At 40.9% G+C, this 14,870-nt stretch overlaps 2 protein-coding genes across 5 annotated transcripts in view; one reads left to right on the top strand and one right to left on the bottom strand.

Moving 5' to 3' along the window:
* The window catches only part of LOC105391649 (cyclin-dependent kinase-like 1), a 28,222-nt gene extending 23,997 nt beyond the window's left edge, over nt 1–4,225 (top strand). For both annotated transcript variants that reach the window (XM_048626122.1, XM_048626129.1), the window contains exons 5-16: nt 278–447; nt 819–940; nt 1,210–1,402; nt 1,657–1,726; nt 1,808–1,882; nt 2,016–2,079; nt 2,211–2,290; nt 2,604–2,693; nt 2,837–2,886; nt 3,033–3,142; nt 3,357–3,451; nt 3,682–4,225. In XM_048626122.1, coding sequence (XP_048482079.1) covers nt 278–447; nt 819–940; nt 1,210–1,402; nt 1,657–1,726; nt 1,808–1,882; nt 2,016–2,079; nt 2,211–2,290; nt 2,604–2,693; nt 2,837–2,886; nt 3,033–3,142; nt 3,357–3,451; nt 3,682–3,732 — 1,170 coding nt within the window. In that variant the 3' untranslated portion in view covers nt 3,733–4,225. The remainder of the gene's footprint in view (nt 1–277; nt 448–818; nt 941–1,209; nt 1,403–1,656; nt 1,727–1,807; nt 1,883–2,015; nt 2,080–2,210; nt 2,291–2,603; nt 2,694–2,836; nt 2,887–3,032; nt 3,143–3,356; nt 3,452–3,681) is intronic.
* A 132-nt stretch (nt 4,226–4,357) lies between these two features.
* LOC105386180 (SH2 domain-containing protein 4B) overlaps nt 4,358–14,870 on the bottom strand; it is a 42,629-nt gene continuing 32,116 nt past the window's right edge. For all 3 annotated transcript variants that reach the window (XM_048626141.1, XM_048626136.1, XM_048626139.1), the window contains 7 exons: nt 14,107–14,283; nt 13,344–13,583; nt 7,133–7,310; nt 6,336–6,449; nt 5,885–5,992; nt 5,434–5,661; nt 4,358–5,182 (listed from right to left, as the gene is read on the bottom strand). In XM_048626141.1, coding sequence (XP_048482098.1) covers nt 5,070–5,182; nt 5,434–5,661; nt 5,885–5,992; nt 6,336–6,449; nt 7,133–7,310; nt 13,344–13,583; nt 14,107–14,283 — 1,158 coding nt within the window. In that variant the 3' untranslated portion in view covers nt 4,358–5,069. The remainder of the gene's footprint in view (nt 5,183–5,433; nt 5,662–5,884; nt 5,993–6,335; nt 6,450–7,132; nt 7,311–13,343; nt 13,584–14,106; nt 14,284–14,870) is intronic.

Here is a 14,870-nt window from a genome sequence, read left to right as displayed (position 1 = left end):
TCTACCACCATGAAAAGACCGCTTGCATTATTATGATTTCATTCGGACAAGTCAGTAAATGGTTCAGTATCAGATTTTGGATCAATCAATACCCTTTTACTTAGTTCTGGAATGTGTCACAGCAGGCAAGACCAAACCTTGAAAACTGCCAACATTAAAACTTTTAAAACCAACATCCCCACGGTCAAACCTTTAGTAAAAACCAAACCCTCTTACTCACAAACCCCTCACCCGCAGATCAAGATAATCGACTGACCCAAAAACCCCTAACCCGCAGATAATCCACCGCGACGTGAAGCCCGAGAACGTGCTGGTCTCCGCCAGCGGCATCGTGAAGCTGTGCGACCTGGGGTTCGCGCGAGCACTGGCGGCGCCCGGCGAGCCCTACACGGAGTACGTGGCCACCCGGTGGTACCGCGCACCCGAGCTGCTGGTGGCTGAGCACAGGTGGGGACCGGCTTCTGAGAGGTTGTTTAGGTCAAGTGGGAGTTTTTATACAGGTGGAAACTAAACACCAACTATGTCCATACATAGTTGCTTGGGCTTGGTCTATGTTGTGTATAGAGAGCTACATAAAATCAGTTATCTTCTTTATAGCTGATGAAATGGCGTCAAATAGGCTTTGGTACTGAAGCAGAAAAATAAACGTAAAAGGTGGCCTATACGATGGGTGATAGATAGCTGTTTATGACTGTGATCTCTGTAAGGGTAACTAGAGTCACTGTTGTCACCGTCTTTATGTTTGTTGACATACCTAGGTATATAGCACTTCAAATGTCGGTCATCATTAGAACAACAAATTCTTGGTCCATCCGCAGGTACGGCCCCGAGGTGGACATCTGGGCGCTGGGCTGCCTGTTCTCCGAGATGCTGACCGGGGACCCGCTGTTCCCGGGCGACTCCGACATCGACCAGCTCGCGCTCATCATCAACACTGTCGGTTAGGGGTTTATTCAGTGCTTTGTGATATTTTTGTGGATAAGTACTGGATGGATTTTGTTAGTAGGTCTTTGAAGCGTGTCTATAAAAGATTCCTGTAACAATATGATGATAGCTCTTGCCAATCTTTGTAATGTTTTATGTGAGGACAAACCATTTTCCAGCGCATATATTACTTACCATACCTTCGGATTAATTGCTGATTAAATTTCCTTTCGCAAACCAACCGAAAGAGAAAACTCATACGCTCAAACCTCTTCCTTATTCCAGGCAAGCTAGCCCCGCGTCACCAGCAAGTCGTCTCTCGTCTCTCAGGCGGCGCGGGGGCGGCGTGTGGGGGCCGGGGGGCGAGCGGGGGCCGCGGGGCGCTGCCGGGGGGCGGCCACGGCCGGGACCTGCTGGCGGCTTGTCTGAGGACGGAGCCTCGGGCTAGGCCGCAGGCCTCCGCTTTGTTGAGGCATAAGTGAGTGTTTTTGGTTTCTTGGTAAATTTTTTATAATTATAACTTATGTAACAGACCCCTGGGGTAAACGTTTATGTATAAACGTCCGGCGCACCTTGGGACATGACTGAACTGGATAGTTAAGATGAAGATTAATTTAAACATGAAACCTTGCTTCCGCCCAAAGCGATTCCCTTTGATTTCTTAAATTTTTCAGGGATTACGCAATTATACAAACTTATTCTAAATCAGAACTATGACTTGTGCTTTTACAGATATTTCACGACGGATGGTTGGGCCGACAGCTTCAATGCGGAACTCCGACAAAAGCTTGGAAAGGAAGAGGTAAAGATCTCAGCTCTAAACTATTTTATTATTCTGATATTTGTATCTTTCCTGTCTAATAAGCTATAATTTACGTTTCAGAGCACATCGCCGCAACAGTGCACAGCTCGCTTAGCAAACAAACCGAGACAACAATGGACCCTAAATATAATGACTGTAAGTTCATAACATCATTGCTTGAATGAATTTTCAGGCATCTACCTACATAAGTAATTACATACTACATACGTCGTACACCACACCTAGTGCGTTAAATGTTACTTTAAAAGCTACTTAAATGTATTTTCAGGATCACTCGAGGTCTCGTACCAACAGCACCGCCGATTCGCTGATAGATTACAATTATACACCAGGTGAGTCACACGTACCTACCTATCTAGATCCTCCGCATTTCAGCTCTTAGGGTCCTAATTACTGGCTATAGTATTTAGTTTTTTTTGAAAATAAAAAAAAAAACAACATGACAAAGTGGTGTAATTTTCAGGAACACACGAAGAAATGGAAACAACAACCCAAGCAGAGAAAGCAAAGTCCCATTCGATGACGCCACAAGATTCTGGAGAGGTATCCAACTCATTACATTCTTTCCCGTGAGAGGGCGCTTTCTTGGAACTACATGCAATGTTGCTGTAGAAGAACGTACTTATACTTCAGCACGCCAGTTGTATTTACATGGTTCTATTGTTTGTCGGTTGTCTGTAACTTTGCAATAAAGTATTCTAATACACACACGAGCAATTAAAAAGTTCCAGTGCCAATGGCAGGTGGATATTATTAATTCCACATGAGTGTATAATTTTTGTCTTGCCCATATCCAATATTACCTCAAGCACTTCCGGCTGCACTAAGTATAATGAACGGTTACGTATAATTTCAGGGTGGAAATGGAGTGACTACAGCGACGTTGCCCGCCCCGCGCCCTCTCCCGCCTAAGTCTTTGTCTAAAGCCATCAATGAAACGTTTCAGGTAACACTAGCTTTATTCTTTAATGTCATTAACTTCTAACTCTTCTGGCTTCATGTAAAACAATTAAACAGACAACAAGTCTTTGTACCTATCTAAATATAAATGGCATCTCAATATTGAAATAGAACTTGTGTTGCTTGCAGACCTTTCCGGTACCTGTGACTACTTACCCTCGGACACCGTACATAAAAAAGTAAGTTGATAAATCTAGACCTACCTAGTCCTTTGTCCTTACGACATCCAGTTGGCTACAAGATCTATGGTCAACTATCACTGCTCCTTTCCCTAACTCATAAAAGACTAACCAAATTCCTGACCGATTTACTGGTTTTTGTCCAGAGTAAACAACAAGGTGATGATGGAAGAGGATGTGATTCGAGGGAAGGCGACGAGCAAGAAGCTTGCCAAGAAGACAGCGCCTCAACTTTCACTGCCATACGTCCCAGGAGGTAGGTAACTTTGTATCCTTCAACTTCAACTCTACTTTTAGCTATATAATGCATATTTATGAAGACGGATGTTACAATCAAAGCCTTAAAACTTACATTAGGAATTGTTCACTTCATATTGCTTCACATAAATAAATGTAAGTTAGTAGACATACTATAAAGTCATCCAGATAATAATCGAAAATGATCTAAATTTCTGTGCTCTCCCGTCCAGCCAGCAACAGTCCGATGAAGAAAGCCAAGAAACTGACCCCTCAGCAGCAACAGTACCTCGTCAACAAAGCACACGACAACTGGAACTATGGAGCGGTGAGTTTAAATGTCAATACATACTTGAAAAAACGCTTTCACTGAGTCAAAGGCCAAGAAACAGTTAGAAAATTATTGCCTACAAAAATGCTCATTTGATATGATTTGCTATGCGATTTTAACGGGACAAAATAATCATTATACATTTCTCTCCCAACTCTTTACTCAACTTGCTGACTAGTGACAAATCAGTTTATTTCATCAAACCTTCAAATTATCCTTAATTATAGTATCGTACCGGAGACAGTTCTCGCAGCCCCACCAACCTGCCCTACATGTGACTGCAGGGCCGCGGCTGCCTCAATGTCATCCACCAACAACATGCTTACAACACCGCCGAACGCAGAAAATTTAATTACTTTCATTTTTAAACTTTTAATAATGTAATGGAAAAACTTCATATACTAGTGAATCAAACTCCCTAACTTGGCTTATTGTCCCTTTCAGTATTTGACTGAAGTTTACGTGTCATACTAGCTATGTTACGATTATTATTATTTCTCTTATGGCGTATTTATTTTAAATAAATTGTTAGGTAAGTACCAATCATGTTTGATTTAATTGTTTAATTCGTAATGTCGGTTTTCATGACAAAGCTATCATCATCATCTCATCACACTGCCAAAGTAACTGTTGTTTTGTAAGGTTTGACTTTTGAAATGTTTGGATGAATTTTGTAAAAGGTAGTCTTGGTGAAAACTGCTCTTTGTAAATATGTATAGTGTTAAACTTTATTACTTACAAAATTATTAAAATAAAATAATTGCAAACTCACTTGTATTTTACTTTTATTTCTAACCTTTATAGCCCTTTGTTCCATTAAGGTTCTATCTAACACACTTACTTTTACTTTAAGGTAAAGAACGTTGAGGTTAATGACATAGTAGATAATAAAATAAGGGAAACTATGATTTTACTTAGTTTTATTGCTTAAATAAAATTATAATAATAGGTTGTTCAATATTTTAATGGCATACAAAATGATTTTGCATGAAGCACACATTTTTTGGCTACACCAAATTTAATTATAATTATATCCTTTGCTTTGGTCGGTACATTTGAGAATCTAATGGGTATTTCGCATTTTTAATACTGAAGCAGATTAGAAATATTTTTATAGATAAGTATAATAAATTATAGAATAGTTATCAATTATAGAATTCATGATTAAGAACCAAAATATAAGTATCGACCTAGCAATGTAAGTACAGATATTATATTTCTAGAAAGTTATTAGCACCATGATTTCAGAGTAAATATACTTACAAAATATTTTGAGTAAATATAATTCATTCAAGATACTAGATACTTTATGTAAGACAAAACACATATCACGAATTTTAACCTACTTACTAATAAGATCATAATCGTAACATAGGAATATAACTTAGTGACTACAAGATACATTGACTGACGTGTAAAAGTGGTCCCTATATTAAATCAATAGGTTACTAATGAATAAATCTCATTATTAATTTTCCACTGTTCACTTACTTATACATATTAACTGCGGATGCCATGACACAATCGCCGTCCTTGTCTATCGAATTACTTTGTGTCTACGAAAGAAAAGGACAAGGCATTGTTACGAGGCGCGTGTGAGTAAGTGTCAGATTATTCAAGATGGCGGCGTCAAGATGGCGGGTGTTTGCGCGGGAACGCACGGGGTGATCAGCAGCTCGCCACCGGCCTCCGTGATCGGGACTGTCTTGTGGTATTTGATGAGATCAGCTGAAATGACAAAGCAGAGGCAGGTGAGTCTATTTACTGGTTACAGTAACTACCTACGTTTTTCACTTAAGTAAGTAGGTAGGTACATCAAAAATGTAGTGCATACAAATCTGACTGATTTAGCACGCACTAAGTATCAAATTATTAATTGATTGTTTGCTAACTTAACTTATATTGACGGTGTAATCATCTTATCAATCTCATCATCCAAATTACAAAAAAATGCATATTCTTTACAGAACACACTTTACCTAAACTAGCATGCAGCCGCTGCTGCGCCCCGAGAAGTCTATAGTTGGCCCCGACAGCCTCCACCAGGAAGTGCTTGCAGCGGCCCCCGGCGGCCCCCGCGCCCCCCGCGCCCCCGGCCCCCCGCAGCGACACCGCGTACCCCCACACCCGCTCCGACACTCGCACCAGGAAGCGCCCGGCTGGCTGCGTCGCCAACAACGCTTCCGACTCCGAACGTGTTATTAGACCTGGCGAGGGGATATCATCAAATAGTGAGTAAGGATATTGTATTGAAAAATACAAGTTTAGGTTGCTAGAAGTTTGAGTTTTAATTTTGGTAGACATGAATTATTGGAATGAAGGTGAATGTAAGCTTTAAATAATAGGAAAATATCAAATCACAAGAAAAAAAATCTATGAAGACCGTAGAGCTTCATCATATTATAAAGCTGAAAGTATTTAGATACTGACCATGAAACCAGTTCATTGGTTTTTTATTCTCGTCCAGACCGACGCCGCGTTTTAACTCGTAGTTCCTGAACCACTCTATGACTGCTTCCCTGTTTGGCGGCTTGCCAGCTGCAAACAAAAACATCATCAATAAAAGGGGGTAACATGGCGTGAGGTGCTGAGTGAGGTATGGAAAGGTATTACTTCAAGCACTGACTGGATAAAACTTCATTCTGCATTTCTGCTCTAGTACCACTCAAGCCAGCCAAGGAAGGCAAGCAAGAGGTGGGAGAGATCCTTTTCCTAGTCAGTATTCACTCTGGATAACCAATATAGATAAGCCAGAGATGAGGAACAGGGGATCTCCCTGGTATGGGGTGGGTAGGGTCGCTAATTCCCAATATCTCACCACAAGCTGCCCTGCCCTTCTATTATTATTAAGTATGTTGTTAGTTCATGAAATTATTTATACCTTCTGTGAGGCAAGGATCGACTGGTGGCTCCATGACAGAAGATCTTCTGTGCTCTTCTCTCGCTGCTCGTGCTATCTCCCTCATCGCAGCCTCAGCCTCTTTAGCTTTGCGTTCTGAAAAATGTAAGGATAACAAATAAATTTTCGGATAAATTAATGTTTTGCCCAGATACGAATAGCTCTTTAACATAACGATATTTATCAATTGATAAAGATTTATGCTAAGCAGTTTTTCTATAGCAAACATGGAAATAGTAACAACAAAAACTCTGTATAGTGCCACAAACTTATCTGTTCCGGTGAGAGCGAACTAAATTGGTCCATATAATCTATGTCAATATGAAATTCATTAGTACAGTAAGTAATGAGGTATGGACCAATTTAGTTCGCTCTCACCGGAACAGATAAGTTTGTGGCACTATACAGTGCTCCAAAATTGATAATGCGCATGGAAATCTTTGACAGATCGGTTATTTTTGATTATGTGACACATGGTATTGACTCTTATTTCTTTCGAACAAGGTGCAGGTGTGAAGATCTGCATTGTGCATTATTAATTTTGGACAAGTGTACTTATATCCTTGCCAGATTCTAAATCGAACCACACAGTAAAAAAACGAAAACATAACATCTTCTATAAACTTACAAGCAAAGACTACGAACAGGCAAACGTGACTTTCAACTTGTTGGCCAAGAACAGGGTCCTCTTGCAATTTCAAGACCTATGGCACAGTAGTGACAAATGTCCCAAATGGCTGATAGCCTGATAACGTATCTAAGACCCATCAATCCCTCACCCTGCTCCCTCCAAGCCACATCAGCGTCGTGCTCGTGCAGCTGCGCGTCCCGCAGAGTCCTGGCCCTCCTGGCCCGCAGCCCGCGCAGGATGTCCCCCGCCCGCGCCGCCGCCACGCGCCGCTCCCACGCGGCTACTCGGAGGGAGACCCCGTCGCCGCCTGACGGGATGCCTAGCTCCTGGAATATGGGGTTGAAGGAGGTGTTTTAGGGGTAGGTGTAATAGAATGGTTTGTGTTTTGGGGAGTAAGTAGTTTTGATGTCGACCTTTGTAGAGTCGTAGAGGGAAATATGATACAGCCTAACTAAAACTATTCTTTAATAGGAGACAGTCCTCTCATCACATAATGTAACTGCATTTAAAACACCGATGCTTGGGTACTCTCTATTTTATTTATTTATTTAGGGATACAAATCGGTATATAGTTCATACATTAGTTGTAAACAAAATCATAGAATCTGATCTAACTATGTTTATTTATTTATTTATTTATTTATTTATTTATTTATTTATTTATTTATTTATTTATCTTTATCTTTACATACACCACCATTACAGTTGAGGCACCAATGCGACAGTGTAGTAGCTATTTAAATACAAGTAACAATCCAATATAAAGATACTTACTAAAATTATATCTACAGATACAACTTAAACAACTTATTTACTATTTACAAAGGACTATAACTAATTTGATACAAGGCCACCCTTGAAAATTCATTCAGTGAACATGCGAACACATCAATCGTGTCATTAATTTTGTTTAATGTATATAATGCGCGTGTAATAGGTGAATCCTTTATTAGGTTACTGTTACCGCTTGGAATTGCGAATGTACGGTTGCTGCGACTTCTCAAGTAATTATTGGGAACTCTCAGTCCCACCTGCTCCAATATTACCGGATTCGATTCCTTTCCTCTTAATACCTTAAATAAGTAGCAGACAATGGTGAAATCTCTCCTTACCTCCAATTTATTATAACCTGTCATACCTAGTATGAACAAAGTTGGATATAGGAGAGGATAGCCAGGATAAACCCCGTAAAGTTTCATATAAAGAAATCGAATGAATTTGTTTTGGAGTTTCTCTATCATATCCTTATATTTAGCTTCACTGGGGCTCCATACCACTGCATTAAATTCAAGTTTACTTCGCACGAGTGAGTTGTACAATGTTTTTATCGCAGTGATATTAGTAAATCTCCTCGTTGTTCTCATTATAAAACCCAGAGTTTTAAAGGCCTGTGTGCAAACATCTAATATGTGATCCTTGAAAGTAAGGTCGTCTGACATTTTCACACCTAGATCCCTGATCGATGTCACCCGAGACAGCGGACTACCTCCCAGTGTATACTGGTTTAGAACCATATTTTTACTTCTGGAAAAGGATATTATATTACATTTTTGTACATTAAAAGATAGTTTATTGTCCAGACTCCATTTTTCAACAGCACTGATGTCTTGCTGCAGATGATTACCATCCTGCTCATCCGAGATTGGAGCAAATAATTTTAAATCATCTGCAAAAAGGAGACACTTAGAAAACTTTACCACTTTTGGTAGGTCATTAATCATGATAAGGAAGTGCAATGGTCCTAAATTACTACCCTGACTTACCCCCGAGAGGGTAGAATAAGGGTCAGATACGTAGTTTCCGTACTGGACAAACTGTTTCCTATCCTTCAGATAATCAGCAAAGAAATGCAAAGTCTTTGGAGTACATCCAACTGCCGCTAATTTACTTAGTAGGACATCGTTATCTACAAGATCAAATGCCTTCCGGAAATCAAAATAGGCCGTATCAACTTGTATCCTGTTATCAACGAAAGGTTTAATACCAGATGTAAAGTTTAAGAGGTTGGAAGTGGTGCTACGTCCAGCCCTAAATCCATGCTGTTCGTCACAGAGCTGAGCTTGTGCTTCATTATAAAACTCTTTAAATAGTGCAGACTCAAAGACCTTAGAAAAAGTTGATAGTGTTGCGACCGGCCTAAAATCACTCACGGACTTAGCTCCACTACTTTTCGGTACAGGAGTAACACGCGTAACTTTCCATCTATTGGGAAAAATCGAGTTTTCTAGGCACAAGTTATAGACGTGTAGTAAAGGTCCCTCGAACACTCGGCTACAGTCCTTCAACAGAAAAGGCGGTATTCCATCCGGGCCAACGGAGCGCTTGGGAGGCAGGGCCCGCAGCGCCGCGCGCACTTGCCCCCGCCCGAGCGCCGAGAGGTGTACGCGGGCCGCGCTCTCCGCGCCCCCCGGCTCCGGCGCCAGCCCAGCCATGGCCGCCTGTACGTTAAGGCTACCTACTGTTCCAAATCATGTACACACAGATGCACACTCTCTGAGAAATAAACGTTAAGCGATAAAAATAGCTCAACTGATTTCGAATGAATGAATATAAGACCCTCTTCCAAATTGGTAAGTACCTACATCATTTTCAGAGCTACACTTACGAACCTTGGACAGAATTTTTAGGTCACCAACAAAATCTACAAACCTGATAAGCGTCCCGCTTCCCCTCAATAAAATTAAAGTGGAGCGTGTTTTTATTGACTTCCATCTTCAGATTCTTTTCATTCCGGTATTCGTTCTTGTCATCGAGGCTGTCTGTGTGTAATGTATATAATGCGCGTGTAATAGGTGAATCCTTTATTAGGTTACTGTTACCGCTTGGAATTGCGAATGTACGGTTGCTGCGACTTCTCAAGTAATTATTGGGAACTCTCAGTCCCACCTGCTCCAATATTACCGGATTCGATTCCTTTCCTCTTAATACCTTAAATAAGTAGCAGACAATGGTGAAATCTCTCCTTACCTCCAATTTATTATAACCTGTCATACCTAGTATGAACAAAGTTGGATATAGGAGAGGATAGCCAGGATAAACCCCGTAAAGTTTCATATAAAGAAATCGAATGAATTTGTTTTGGAGTTTCTCTATCATATCCTTATATTTAGCTTCACTGGGGCTCCATACCACTGCATTAAATTCAAGTTTACTTCGCACGAGTGAGTTGTACAATGTTTTTATCGCAGTGATATTAGTAAATCTCCTCGTTGTTCTCATTATAAAACCCAGAGTTTTAAAGGCCTGTGTGCAAACATCTAATATGTGATCCTTGAAAGTAAGGTCGTCTGACATTTTCACACCTAGATCCCTGATCGATGTCACCCGAGACAGCGGACTACCTCCCAGTGTATACTGGTTTAGAACCATATTTTTACTTCTGGAAAAGGATATTATATTACATTTTTGTACATTAAAAGATAGTTTATTGTCCAGACTCCATTTTTCAACAGCACTGATGTCTTGCTGCAGATGATTACCATCCTGCTCATCCGAGATTGGAGCAAATAATTTTAAATCATCTGCAAAAAGGAGACACTTAGAAAACTTTACCACTTTTGGTAGGTCATTAATCATGATAAGGAAGTGCAATGGTCCTAAATTACTACCCTGACTTACCCCCGAGAGGGTAGAATAAGGGTCAGATACGTAGTTTCCGTACTGGACAAACTGTTTCCTATCCTTCAGATAATCAGCAAAGAAATGCAAAGTCTTTGGAGTACATCCAACTGCCGCTAATTTACTTAGTAGGACATCGTTATCTACAAGATCAAATGCCTTCCGGAAATCAAAATAGGCCGTATCAACTTGTATCCTGTTATCAACGAAAGGTTTAATACCAGATGTAAAGTTTAAGAGGTTGGAAGTGGTGCTACGTCCAGCCCTAAATCCATGCTGTTCGTCACAGAGCTGAGCTTGTGCTTCATTATAAAACTCTTTAAATAGTGCAGACTCAAAGACCTTAGAAAAAGTTGATAGTGTTGCGACCGGCCTAAAATCACTCACGGACTTAGCTCCACTACTTTTCGGTACAGGAGTAACACGCGTAACTTTCCATCTATTGGGAAAAATCGAGTTTTCTAGGCACAAGTTATAGACGTGTAGTAAAGGTCCCTCGAACACTCGGCTACAGTCCTTCAACAGAAAAGGCGGTATTCCATCCGGGCCAACGGAGCGCTTGGGAGGCAGGGCCCGCAGCGCCGCGCGCACTTGCCCCCGCCCGAGCGCCGAGAGGTGTACGCGGGCCGCGCTCTCCGCGCCCCCCGGCTCCGGCGCCAGCCCAGCCATGGCCGCCTGTACGTTAAGGCTACCTACTGTTCCAAATCATGTACACACAGATGCACACTCTCTGAGAAATAAACGTTAAGCGATAAAAATAGCTCAACTGATTTCGAATGAATGAATATAAGACCCTCTTCCAAATTGGTAAGTACCTACATCATTTTCAGAGCTACACTTACGAACCTTGGACAGAATTTTTAGGTCACCAACAAAATCTACAAACCTGATAAGCGTCCCGCTTCCCCTCAATAAAATTAAAGTGGAGCGTGTTTTTATTGACTTCCATCTTCAGATTCTTTTCATTCCGGTATTCGTTCTTGTCATCGAGGCTGTCTGTGTGTAATGTATATAATGCGCGTGTAATAGGTGAATCCTTTATTAGGTTACTGTTACCGCTTGGAATTGCGAATGTACGGTTGCTGCGACTTCTCAAGTAATTATTGGGAACTCTCAGTCCCACCTGCTCCAATATTACCGGATTCGATTCCTTTCCTCTTAATACCTTAAATAAGTAGCAGACAATGGTGAAATCTCTCCTTACCTCCAATTTATTATAACCTGTCATACCTAGTATGAACAAAGTTGGATATAGGAGAGGATAGCCAGGATAAACCCCGTAAAGTTTCATATAAAGAAATCGAATGAATTTGTTTTGGAGTTTCTCTATCATATCCTTATATTTAGCTTCACTGGGGCTCCATACCACTGCATTAAATTCAAGTTTACTTCGCACGAGTGAGTTGTACAATGTTTTTATCGCAGTGATATTAGTAAATCTCCTCGTTGTTCTCATTATAAAACCCAGAGTTTTAAAGGCCTGTGTGCAAACATCTAATATGTGATCCTTGAAAGTAAGGTCGTCTGACATTTTCACACCTAGATCCCTGATCGATGTCACCCGAGACAGCGGACTACCTCCCAGTGTATACTGGTTTAGAACCATATTTTTACTTCTGGAAAAGGATATTATATTACATTTTTGTACATTAAAAGATAGTTTATTGTCCAGACTCCATTTTTCAACAGCACTGATGTCTTGCTGCAGATGATTACCATCCTGCTCATCCGAGATTGGAGCAAATAATTTTAAATCATCTGCAAAAAGGAGACACTTAGAAAACTTTACCACTTTTGGTAGGTCATTAATCATGATAAGGAAGTGCAATGGTCCTAAATTACTACCCTGACTTACCCCCGAGAGGGTAGAATAAGGGTCAGATACGTAGTTTCCGTACTGGACAAACTGTTTCCTATCCTTCAGATAATCAGCAAAGAAATGCAAAGTCTTTGGAGTACATCCAACTGCCGCTAATTTACTTAGTAGGACATCGTTATCTACAAGATCAAATGCCTTCCGGAAATCAAAATAGGCCGTATCAACTTGTATCCTGTTATCAACGAAAGGTTTAATACCAGATGTAAAGTTTAAGAGGTTGGAAGTGGTGCTACGTCCAGCCCTAAATCCATGCTGTTCGTCACAGAGCTGAGCTTGTGCTTCATTATAAAACTCTTTAAATAGTGCAGACTCAAAGACCTTAGAAAAAGTTGATAGTGTTGCGACCGGCCTAAAATCACTCACGGACTTAGCTCCACTACTTTTCGGTACAGGAGTAACACGCGTAACTTTCCATCTATTGGGAAAAATCGAGTTTTCTAGGCACAAGTTATAGACGTGTAGTAAAGGTCCCTCGAACACTCGGCTACAGTCCTTCAACAGAAAAGGCGGTATTCCATCCGGGCCAACGGAGCGCTTGGGAGGCAGGGCCCGCAGCGCCGCGCGCACTTGCCCCCGCCCGAGCGCCGAGAGGTGTACGCGGGCCGCGCTCTCCGCGCCCCCCGGCTCCGGCGCCAGCCCAGCCATGGCCGCCTGTACGTTATGGCCAGCTACTGTTCCAAATCATGTACACACAGATGCACACTCTCTGAGAAATAAACGTTAAGCGATAAAAATAGCTCAACTGATTTCGAATGAATGAATATAAGACCCTCTTCCAAATTGGTAAGTACCTACATCATTTTCAGAGCTACACTTACGAACCTTGGACAGAATTTTTAGGTCACCAACAAAATCTACAAACCTGATAAGCGTCCCGCTTCCCCTCAATAAAATTAAAGTGGAGCGTGTTTTTATTGACTTCCATCTTCAGATTCTTTTCATTCCGGTATTCGTTCTTGTCATCGAGGCTGTCGGGACTGCTGTCAGGGAGCTTCACCTCAGGCTCCAGGGCCTGGATCCTCTGCCGGAGCTCGTCCACGGAGCAGTAGATCTCCAGGGTATCTTCTATCGAGTCCACACTCTTCGGGGACAAATCGAACTTCTGAAATGCCAAAATGAAAATATTCATTTGCGTATTGTTATGTTTTGTTGGTGTCAATATTTTTGGGAAACGAGATTTGCATGCGCTATCTTGTGAAGGATTGTCAAGATTAGATAAAGGATTTTTGCAAGATAACGTAAGAGTTTAACCTGAGTACCTAAGTATACGAACAAGTATATGTTGTTGTTGTTGGTTTTAAAGATATATTTTAAAATTTTGGTTTATGGGAAAACCTCAACTTATATTACTTTGTAAAATAAGCTGTGCAGTTTAATTGCTTATGATTCATCGTAACATAACTTGAACAAAATAATTTTACAAGTAGGTCAAGACATGGTAAGTATGGTAACGTCCGCAACAAGGTTCCAGACCCATCTTTTAGACCCACGAAGGCATTACGATCAACATCAAATCCTTCCCCTTCTCACCTGCCCCAAGCTATCCAAGTAATTAGGACTCATGTACCGAAACGGTATTAATTTTACAGTTAACCATCTTAATATCTAATGCACCCTTAACTGACCTGCTCCAAGCTATCCAGCGGCTTATAATCATCTATCAGATGCGTGAGTTCCTTCTCCACAGACTTGCGCAGCTGGTGGGCTTCATGCCTCGCCTGCTCCACGGCCTTCCTCTTCGCCTCCTCGGCCAGCAGCGTCTCGATCGACTTGTCGTCCGGGTGCTCGCCCATCACCCACACCTGGAATGGTGGGGGAAGAGGTTGAGTGTTGGAAGTGGGAAATGAGATTGGTGACTGTGACGGATGATGCGTCGGGAGTGAGATAAGATGCAGCTTTAAAGGTAATGTTTTTCATCGATTTGATACCGTAGTTGATTACGATAGTGGAAATGGTGATCAGTTAAAGGTTATTTTATAAATACATATTGGTTTCATCAGGGATTCGAAGCCACTATCGTACGTAGCGTACTATCAGACGTAGAAAGTAATCTTAAATAAAATTTATGTAATTGGGTAATAAGTAATTTTAAACGATTTTATTACTGTAAACTATTACGTTGCTTAACTATGTGATGCAGGTAAGGTATAAATAGACTACAAAAAACATCAATGCAATATTGTAACCGTCAGTCCATAAACAGTGTTTCTTGTAAACTGTTTACATAAATAAACAAAAGTAATAACTGAAAGCACAATCACACGGTTCTAATATAAAATCAAATAAGGAAACAGGCAATGCTATATTTAGAACTGTTAAACGGTTAACTAAGTACATAATTCAAACGGATACATAGAAAATAAGTAATAATTAATTGAATTAAGTATTT

The sequence above is a fragment of the Plutella xylostella genome, chromosome 3 (genome assembly GCF_932276165.1).
Source record: "Plutella xylostella chromosome 3, ilPluXylo3.1, whole genome shotgun sequence".
Lineage (NCBI taxonomy): Eukaryota > Metazoa > Arthropoda > Insecta > Lepidoptera > Plutellidae > Plutella > Plutella xylostella.
Note: the sequence above shows the minus strand (reverse complement) of the source record. Positions and strands in the feature narration are given on the sequence as shown.